The 11,068-nt window shown below is 35.5% G+C and overlaps 1 protein-coding gene across 1 annotated transcript in view; it reads left to right on the top strand.

Moving 5' to 3' along the window:
- Nucleotides 1-2,264: 2,264 nt before the first annotated feature.
- The window catches only part of LOC118585534 (inactive N-acetylated-alpha-linked acidic dipeptidase-like protein 2), a 221,945-nt gene continuing 213,141 nt past the window's right edge, over nt 2,265-11,068 (top strand). The window contains exons 1-2 of the mRNA XM_036190212.1: nt 2,265-2,287; nt 2,431-2,704. Of these exons, the coding sequence (XP_036046105.1) occupies nt 2,265-2,287; nt 2,431-2,704 (297 nt within the window). The remainder of the gene's footprint in view (nt 2,288-2,430; nt 2,705-11,068) is intronic.

Below are 11,068 nucleotides of genomic sequence, written 5' to 3'. Positions count from 1 at the left end.
AAGCACATATAGTATTAAAGGTATTGATCAATCAGGTCATAGTTCTTCCATAATAAGACATCAATTACAAACCATTTTTAGTTTAAAGATAATGGTCTTCAAATATTCTAATCTTATTTGATCTCGCTCAGAGAAGGAATCAAAAGAAAATACTTCCTATCTATGAGGTTTGTATAATTTCTTGGCAAAGTTAAACAGAAAATATTCCTGAACAGAACATTGCTGCTAACACTACATTGCTTTTAAAACTAGATGTGAAAATTACAAAATATCTAAAAATTCCAATGCATCCTATTAATAATAGAGTTTGATTTTACATGAGAGAAATTCTTTTGCTGTACTCTATCATTTAGAATGGATCTTATGATTGTTTTAATGAACATATCAGGATGTGTGATAAAGTTCAATACTCTTTCAAGGAACATCTCAACAATGGAAAATAGGAAGAACTTTTCAACCTATTTATAAAAATAACTAGCACTGCTTTTTATTATTTAATATTAATATTAATTTACTAATCTAATATTACAATAAATATTTTCTGAAGGTCATCTTGTGAATAATAATTCAAAAATTAAAGAAAAAATTAAAACGGTAAGAGAAGAGGTAATGGAATTTCCATTTGGTGATCACATGATTTTTAGCAAAAAACAAAAATGAAGGAATGTTTCATAATTAATGATGTCTTAGAGGAATTGGGTGGAAGCATCATAGGGTACTACCCTATGATGGCTGTAATTTAGGCAAATAGTTTAAATTTGTACATATTCATAGTCATCAGTAATTTGATAGTTATCATACTCCATCTGAGTGGCTATAGCAAAATACCCTAGATCTGGCAACTTACAAACAAAAATTTATTTTCATGGTTTCAGAGCTGATAAATCAAAGATTTCCTTGTCTACAAATCTTTGGGATGGGCCTGCTTCCTCACAGAAGGTTCCTTCTAGCTCTGTCTTATATGCTGAAGAAAAAGCCTAAACCTCCTTCTGGCCTCGTTTATGGGAGTGCTAATTGCATTAATAAGTAATTTTCACCTGTGATCAAAGCACTCCCCACTAAATTCCCAACTCATCATTTGGCGACTTAGTATTTCAGAGTACCAATTTTAGGGAACTGATTCAGACATTCAAAACTGAGCAATAATATTAACAGCTAATGTTCTTATATATGAGGATGGTATAGCCTCCCAAACAGACCTTTAGTCTCCATGTAATGCCACTCAAAACCTTGACATTGACTTGAAAGGCTTATTTCAGATGCTACTTTGTTGTATACCTTTCCCTCCCTGTGATTAAATGTGGGATAGAAGCAATTCAAAGTAGCAGTTAATCTTGGCTCAAATTTGAGACGAAAAAGTCTGTTATATTGGGGAGGGCATGGTGACATGAGGGGTTCATTCCATGGTGAGAAGCTTGAAACATGGCTTTTTCACATCTCTTGAGGGATACAGAAACAAAGAGCTAAGCTATAGATCATGTGAGATGATCCTCTTCAAGGATCACCATAAGTGGCACCAAGCTCCTGAAATTTCTTAGTCTCCCAGACCTCTAAGAAACAAGACATTAAAACACATGAGCCTGCCAAGGAGCATTTTAGACCCAAACTTAAACATTGAGTGTGGAAAGGGGACATAACAGAGTTCTATTTTAAATATCAGTAGGTGCCGATTATTCAATACTCTTTTTATTCATTAAGAAATTTTTTCATTCATTTTACACACCAATCAAAGATCCCCCTCTTCCCTCTCCCCCCCCCCAGCCTCCCTCTCCCAACCCACCCCCCGACTCCCACCCACAAGAAGGCAAGGCCTCCCATGGGGAGGCACATTCAGTAGAGGCAAGTCCAGTGCCTTCCCCCTGCCTCAAGGCTGCATGAGGTGTCCCATCATAGGTAGTGGGCTCCACAAAGCCTGTTCATGCACCAGAGATGGATTCTGATCCAACCACCAGTGTGTGCCCCCCCCCCCACCGCCCCAAGCAGATCAAGGCACACAAATGTCTCACTATGCAAAGGGCCTAGTCCAATCCTATGTAAGGCTCCACAGCCATTGATCCAGCTTTCTTGAGTTCCCTCTAGTTTGGTTTTGTCATCCCTTCATGTTTCCCCATCATGATTCTGGTGCAGAACCTGACTGTACATGGATTTTTTAAAATGTTGTTAGAAGAATCAGAAGTAACAAAGCAGTAGTTTGCATTTATATTTCCTTGTAGTCCTACCTGAAAAATAAATTTATCCTGCTTTGATTTAATATGATCGCCTTCATGCACCTCGCCTCCATCACTCTGTAATTCTCTTAGGGTCAGATCTTGTCACATTTATCCTTCAATATCCCATAAAATCTATTAATAATTGCTCACATATGAATAGTCATATATCCAAATTGTAAAGACTTCCTCTAGTTTTTAAATATGCTTTAAAAATTTTCAGAACTTTGGTACAACTCTATAAAAGTGAAGATGACCTGGAGATTTCAAAGAAGATTAAGAATCTCTGGACTGCATTGGGCTTGGAAGATACACAGTTGATGAACTACTCAGTGTTGCTGGATTTCCCTGGGTCCTCTCCAGGCACCATCACTGTGAGCAGCACTGGCCAGTGCTTTTATCCTGATGGCCAACCTTGCAGGGAAGAAGCCAGAAGAGGCCATAGCCAAGATCTGCTCTACTCATATGCAGCCTATTCTGCCAAAGGAACTCTCCAGGTAATTTGACCATTTGTCTCTGTCATTTTTCTTGAAATGGAATTAGAAAACAACAGCTTTCATCCAAATTGAACTAACTGGCAGGGTACAGCATACAAAAGTAGCCATTAAATACATTTTGGGTAGCAATACTAGCGATCAAAGAAGATGGGAAGTGCCTGAATCTTTACTTGTCACATTTTGAAAGTGAAAACATGTCACATGAATTTAATTCAAAGGTGTTGAAGGTGCAACTGAGTTAGTCACATTTTTCTCAGTCCATATATTTCAAGAGAATCTCATTTATGGTTTTGAAGGAGGCCAATTTGAATATGTTGATATGTAGGGAGAGAATATAAATGGCAAGAATTGCATTTGAAATTGGTTTATGCACATAAGAAATGAAGAGGAAAATTGATATGATTATTCACACATTTGGGATTTGAAATGCAGCATGCTGGCATTCATGATGACGAAAGTGTGAAGGGGAGCCAGGTGTGGATTATTTCTCTACCTCTCAGGGTTAGCTAGCTTTGGTAATTCTTTTGGCTTTCTGGTTAAGAACAAAACTTCTAAAGCCTTGCAAGTTAAAGCTCACACTGTAGGTACTCACTGTTTGCTACCTCTTATATGATGCTGAACTTCTTAGCTCTCTTGAGGACCACGTGATAATTAAAATAACTAAGTGAGTCCTCTGAAACAATGCATGGCAGAGAGTGCACACAACATGCATGAGAGAAATAATGGCATTTTTGCTTTGTATGGCAGCTGCTCTGACTCAATGTAAACTACGGTTTTATCAGACATATTTAGTCCTTTAAAATTGTGAATTGTCTAATTGAATACAGATGGAATTTCCCTCTATTTCTATTGTTTATGTATACATTTAAAATCTTTTTAATCAACTATAAGGAAAATATGGGACATTTAAACAGTTTAAAGATACTATATAAATTACTTAAAACAATAGAATAACCAAGGTTTGTTACATTGCAACTTACATTTTTTTTTTTTTTATTTTGGGGTTTCTGAAGTGTGTACAGAATGCATGTGTAGTAGAAGATGGAAAGGCTTCCATTTTTGTGTTGTTTCTCACCTTGACTTTTAGCAGAATTTCATATAACTAGCACAAGGAGTTTTATTACTAATTGTCAAGTACATTCAGATCATTCCCCTACCCCAATGAAACCCACACCCCAAGCACAACAACAAACAACACTAAGAATTTAGTAAGTCTTTGGACTCTTTCCTACCTGCTTGGTTCTGAATTTCTCCTGGCAAACATTGATGATTTCTTGATCATGGAAATATGGAAAAGCCATGTTCCCCTAACCTAGTTCTCCATGGAGACTGGAATACTGTTAGACCATCAGTTCCATGGACCTGACTCCAGATATTTCAAAATTTTGTACATATTTATCTTATCAGTGGTATGTGTTAAATATTTTCATTGTTTCATACAATAAACTAAGCTTTACAGAATATTTATGGAATAAATAAGAGTAAATAACATATGAAATTGACTGCTTCCTTGTGTTTTATATTTAACATTAAATTAAATCTAATTAGTAGTAAAACTCCTTGTGCTAGTTATATGAAATTCTGCTAAAAGTCAAGGTGAGAAACAACACAAAATGGAAGCCTTACCACCTTCTTACACATGCATTCTGTACACACTTCAGAAACCCCAAAATAAAAAAAAATGTAAGTTGCAATGTAACAAACCTTGGTTATTCTATTATTTTAAGTAATTTATATAGTAGCTTTAAATTGTTTAAATGTCCCATGTTTTCCTTAAAGATTTTAAATGTGTACATAAACAATAGAAATAGAGGAAAATTCCATCTGTATTTAATTTAGGCAATTCACAATTTTAAAAAAGGACTAAATATATCTGATAAAATTTTAGTAAAGAAGTTTTAAAAATAGTAATAAACCAATTATTAGACAGGAGAAATTGAAGATGAAAGCAGATATAAAATATATTCCTTTGAAATATTTAGTGGTTTAGGGACTAAATGCAGTTATACATAAGACAACTCTTTCTATCTGAAGACTTCAGTTTGAAAAAGTTAGTCTTGTGACTTAAGTAAGGACATAAGAATAGCTATTTTAATATGTAATAACACACATATTACACATAGTACATAAATAGATGCATGAAGATGTATGTATCTGATGACATTTTTAAGACTTAAATAATGTGACTACAATATTCAAAAGTAAAACAACTATAGCTGACTATTGTATATATATGCATACAGAACTTGTGCATACACTTTGCATCTATGTTCTAAGGGGTTGTTGTTACATTGAAATTCACACAGAACAACTTCAAGAGAAATGGTGACTTTTGTGTATCTTTGACCATTCCCCAATTTGAATTAATCTTGACTGGCTGCTGCTGCTACTGATTCAGACATATCTCCTTTCTTATTTTGACTACCTTCTGTGTTCATGAATTTCTATGAGGCAGAGCCATTAACAAGTTTTTAAATTATTCTATTTTGACTGCCAGTGAAGCTCCCCACATCTTTTGGTTTTGACAAGGTTATTTGCAGAGGAGTATCTCCCCTTTACTTTGAAAAGCTGTCATGGCCATTCATCATAGGTCTGTTTTGTATATGCTTCCAATTTGTGCTTTCTAGTAACTGTCTAAAGAGCATTTGTAATATCTGATATCTACTCTGCAAACCTACTTAGTGCCAGCATGATGGATGGTACGCTTTGCAAATTTTTTGTAATTCATTGTGCACTAGAAAGGTGACACTGTTTACCCCATGACAATGACAGGTAGGTCAGTAAAGGGTTCCTAAGGAGACTTGTCTTGTCAGATGCAAAATACATTTTAAAATGGATATATAAATAATTTAGCATGTGTGTGTTTAGCATCAGGGAATAAAAAGATATTTATGTTTTACTAAAATAAGAATTGCAACAATAATATCATCACAGCAATGGAGACACTGGTCATGAGGTTTGGCTATACACAATTAATTTTGTAAACTGAAAATATGGCTTTTAGCTAATTCCTATAAAATCATTTCTTTTGTCTTATTTGAAACTAAGCTGACTCAGGAAAAAAAAGAACATAATTAATATTTAGCACATTTTGCCTCTACTATGTTCTGCTTTTGAGGCAGGGTATTGGTTAACAGACCCATACATTTTAGGGATGGGGTTTGTTTTCCTTCTGTAAAGTTTTAATCTTTGCCTGGGAGACAATCCAAGTAATGCCAATGCATATTCTGTGCATAAGATATATTGTTATTGACATATTTATTACAGCTTACTCCACAGACAGCTGAACTCAAGAGTAGATCCTGTCAACTGTACAAACGGGAAATCATCGAGTCTCCTAATCCTTTATGACTTTATTCATGTCAGGGGGAAATGACAGTTACCTAAATGGTTGTTGTGGGTAGAAATCCCCAAAACATATAGAGTGTCTGTATGGTAATTAGAAATGCTCGATTAACAGTAACAGTTATTACTATTTGGAAGAAAGTAGGCATATTTAAATAAGAAGCTGAGAAAACCTTAAAACATTGTCTTAAGATTTTGAAAATTCAGATTTATTATATTTATCATGTTGTGTGAACATAATATTCCAACCTTCTGTTTACCATGACAAATATTAAGAATTAGGAAAATGCCTTTGAAATTATGAACAAAGCATAAAACATACATTAACTTGAAGACTTAAGTAATGCAGAGATGAAATATTTTATTTGTGAATGTAGAGTGATCCATTGAAGTGTAAACCTAGTTAGTCTTATCAATAAAAACCGGGAGTCAAATATTGGGGTAATGAACTGCAAGATCAGAAAAGCAGAGGAGCAGCCACCAGTGACTTCTTACCCTCTCTAGATGATGAAAAGGACAAGATCCTGTCTCCACCCTGCCTTACTTCTTTTCTCTGCCTCTTAAGGTGTGAGCCTCTCAAGTGATGGAATTAAAGGGATGAGCCCCCACCACCTGGCCTCTATGAATATCTAGTGTCTAGCTCCACCCTCTGATCTGCATGCAAGCTTTATTTGTCAGAATACAAATAAAATATCACACAAGGCTGTAGAATAATTGTACAATGTTTGGGAGAGTGTGACCATACAGAATGCTGCAATAGAAATAACTTTTTGGGCAGGGGTTGTGGTGGTGCTGAATTTTTCTATAACTGAGGAAAGGTTTATGTGATGATGAACCAATTTTTTTTTTGGTTCTACTCATAAAGAATCTTTTCAATTAATTCCACATTACAAAAAACAATGTTTTTCTCCTCTCCATATTGCCATATGAGTTGCTGCTCCCTCCATCTACTATTCTGTTTACACACCCATACTCCAATTATACATCTCTTGTTTTGTTGCCTTGGCACACTGTGTTCTAAAGAGAATAGGATGATTTTCTTTATCATGGCCACTGCATAATTGATGAATTCCTAATCATCCTTATCAGCATGTGTATGTATCAATATATATGTTTCATTACAAATCCATACTCTCCTGTTGTATGGTTTTCACACCCACAAGAATGGGAGCCCATCAGAAATCTAACTTTTAATAAAAAATAAACTATATAGTTTTGTCATTTTTAATGGATTATAATATGGACATTATACCAGAATTTTATAAATTTCTATAGAATTTAAAATTTTTATACCAATTAACTTTGGGACCATGCTAAATTTAATAGGGTTTTAATATTTGTTTCTAACTAGTGTGGTTAGTGACTTTAAGAGAATAAAGCAGAATAAAAATTAGAAAATTAGCTATCCTGCTTCAAAACAGTGCTCCTTGTTTACATTTGTTTTGTGCATATTTGAGCTATCTATATATTTAATGTTTGACATAGATAAATTTTAAATATTTTCATTGCTCTAATGTTCTTGTTTTTAAATAAATGAAATATATACCTTCATTTCTCTCTAACATTTCATTAAGTAACTATAGATTATGTTTGAAAAATTAAAATTTCCACTAAAACAATCTGTGGGGACATCATCATAAAAACATTAGGATTATCAATGTAAAAGAAATGATTGTAACAGAAAATTATTTTATTGTTGCATCTGTTAAAAATTTTGATCCAAAATATTTTACCTCTACATTTTGTTTGTAGAAAAAGTATACATTTCATATTTTATTTTATTTCAATTGACTTATCATGATACATTACCCTCGTTTCAAATAAGAAACCTGTCATTAATAAGACAGAGAGTTTTGGACAAGCTGTAGTGTTCAAAATATAGAGGTACTTGCTGCCAAGCCTGACATCCTGAGTGTAATTCTTAGAATTCACACTAGTGGAAAGAATAAACCAAGTCATGCAGTGAGTTATCCTATGACCTCTACATATGCTCCATTATAAATGCATGCTTACATATACACCACACACACACACAACACACTACATCATCATCTTCAAAATAATAAAATAAATATATTAAAATGTTTAAAAATAGAATGCTTCTTCAGTAAATTAAAAACATTTTAGAAGTTATTTTGCTTTGCTTTTGTGAATTACTTTTGGATAGTTTCATTACTCATGAATACTATACTTACATTGTTTCATCCCCTACTTCTCTCCCCACCTCCTCCCGTGTTCTCCCAACTCCCTCTTAAGTTCATGACATTCTCTCCTATAATTATTATTGACTTGAACAAATATATATACATAGATACACACATACACACACACACACTCAGCCTAGTCAGGGCCAATTCTGTGCTGCTTATATGTACACGTATTTAGGACTGGCTATTTGGAATAAGATAACATTTGAGAGGGATCATCCCTGGGTAAAACTGATTATCCCTCTCTCAGCAAATATTTATTGCCTATATTTCTTCATCTAAGGGTAGAGCCTTGTGAAAATTCCAGTATGGCATTAGCAGGTTGACTGGTGTCATTGTATAGGTTTTGCTCAGGCAACCATATTGTTTAGATTTCATGGGTGCAATATCCCTGTTACACTTGGAAGACACTATAGGAGCTGGAGTCATGGCCCTGAGCTCTTACAATCTGTCTGCCCCTCTTCTGTGATGTTGGTTTCACTCCTGACAAGATGAGCACTTCAGAGCTCATAAGAAATGTCTTTAGAACTTGGCTATAGATTAGGGTGTCTGCTTTGAACAAAACATTCACATGTCCAACCATGTTCAATTTTGGACATAGTTTCTGAAAAAAATGTTAGGGTAAAAGTAATGTATACGGGTAGGGACCTGTTTTTATGTTTCTATGGGAGAGATTTAAAGGTTTTAAGAGATCAGGAATGTTCTCTCTCTCTCTCTCTCTCTCTCTCTCTCTCTCTCTCTCTCTCTCTCTCTCTTGTTCAGAGTCAAACAGAAAGAAATCATTCAACAGAAGCAGAATTTATAGGCCTCTTTTTTAAAAAAAATAATTCTCAGCCTGCAGAACAGACAGGAAGTAAACACCTGTTTGGGCTGCTGATGCTGTAGCAGTGTATGATGCCACAGACTGATTGGTGGAGATTCTGTTTTGATGGTTCTGGTACAGAACAAACAAACATCTACAAAATATTTCTCTCTCTCTCTCTCTGTCTCTCTCTCTCTCTGTCTCTCTCTGTGGTGGGGAAGTATGTGATGACTATCTATATAGGAAGAGTACATTGGTCCTTGCAAACCTGCATGGAAGCCACAGACTGATGTCACTTGTCATCTTATTTTTGATGCAAGGTCTCTCCTGAACCTAGAGCTCACATACTCATCTCTGCTGACACAGCACTGTAGGGACTGTCTTGTGTCTGGCCTTAGCACTGAGGTTATGGGCCTCAGTGTCAAGCTGTTCAGGTGTCCACTGTGGACCTGAACTCAGGGCCTCATCCATATACATCAAGGACCTTTCCCTATCCCTAGGAAAATGTAATTTTAAGCAGAGCCTCTCCTTCACAGACTGACTGGCCCTGTTTCAGCAGACAGCATCATGAATTTTTCCTCACTAGTGGAATCCAGCTGTTAACCACCTTTCTTGATGGCCTCCAGAAGATGTCTCCAGAGAGTTTGTGCAGCTCCTGACCTCCAATGACAGACCTTAGAAAGATTCTTTTCTTCTTCTGAGTCTCAGTTTCCTTATCATGAAGTGGTGGCAATATTGGGCTGCTGTCTGAGATGGGTATTGTAGAGAGTGTTCCTGTCACAAAACTTTGTCAGATACTATTTTGGTTATTGTTACTGTTCAGTAGCATGTCTGATTAACAACTCAAAAGCTTGACACTTCAAGGAACACATTTCTTCACAATAAAATTGGAACACTTAGCAAAACATTGATACACAATATCTTTCCTAAAATGATTTAATTATCTTAATATTCTATAATACTACACAAGAAGATTGGCTTTCTGATTTCTATGACTTTTTAACAACTATTTTGTTTTATGGAAATTCCATTAAAACCATAAAAGCTCTGTTGTACGGAGTGTCATTCAACTATGTTTCAGTTTCCAGCTTTGCTAATATCTCATTGATGATAGCTTCGCAAATATTTTACCAGAAGCATTCATTTTTTTTTTTCACAGTAACTTCTGTTGGAACATATCTGCCTTTATAAGATGCACAGTATTTGAATTCTTATTCCCTTTTGCAAGAATATTGACATTGGATATTAGAATTGTAAATACTTGTCATCAAGTCCTTAAAAGTAATTGATAACCTTTAAATATGTAGATGAGTGCTATATTGGCCTTTGTTTATACTTCTCTATGCTCTGAGGATGGTGGTTGAGATTAATGAACCTCTTTGTCCTTTCTTGAGGGGGCATCTTTGTCGTAACTATCAAGCTTTGTGGATCTCTTTCTCAATAATTAGTCTGCATTCTTTGGGTATGTATGAGACAAATCCATGCTGGGGGACAGAAACATTTGATAACTATTTGAAAAACAATGTTGTATGAGACATCTATCCTAACACACACTGCCGGTGATATGGGTGAACCTTCATGAAATGTACATTGATGATTACTGTGCCAAGAAGTCACAGTTCCTTAGAAAGATGGCATTTCTAGTAACATTGTACAGTGACAGTGAGAGATAGAAAATTATCTTTCTTCCTGACTCTGATCTTTTTTTTTTCTTTTTTTTTCTTATTATTATATTTGTGTTTTAATTTTACACATCAGCCATGGGTTCCCCTGTCCTCCCCCATCCCGCTACCACCCCACTTTCCCCCCATCCCCTCCCCTCCATTATCATCTCCTCCAGGGCCAAGACTCCCCTGGAGATTCATTTAAACCTGGTGGATTCAGTACAGGCAGGTCCAGTACCCTCCTTCCAGGCTGAACAAAGTGTCCCTGTGTAAGCCCAAGGTTCCAAACAGCCAGCTCATGAACTAAGGACAGGTCCAGGTCCCACAGCCTGGATGCCTGGTTGGG

The sequence above is a fragment of the Onychomys torridus genome, chromosome 6 (assembly GCF_903995425.1).
Source record: "Onychomys torridus chromosome 6, mOncTor1.1, whole genome shotgun sequence".
Taxonomy (NCBI): Eukaryota; Metazoa; Chordata; class Mammalia; order Rodentia; family Cricetidae; genus Onychomys; species Onychomys torridus.
The sequence above is the reverse complement of the archived record's forward strand: the minus strand, read 5'-3'. Positions and strand labels throughout refer to the sequence as shown.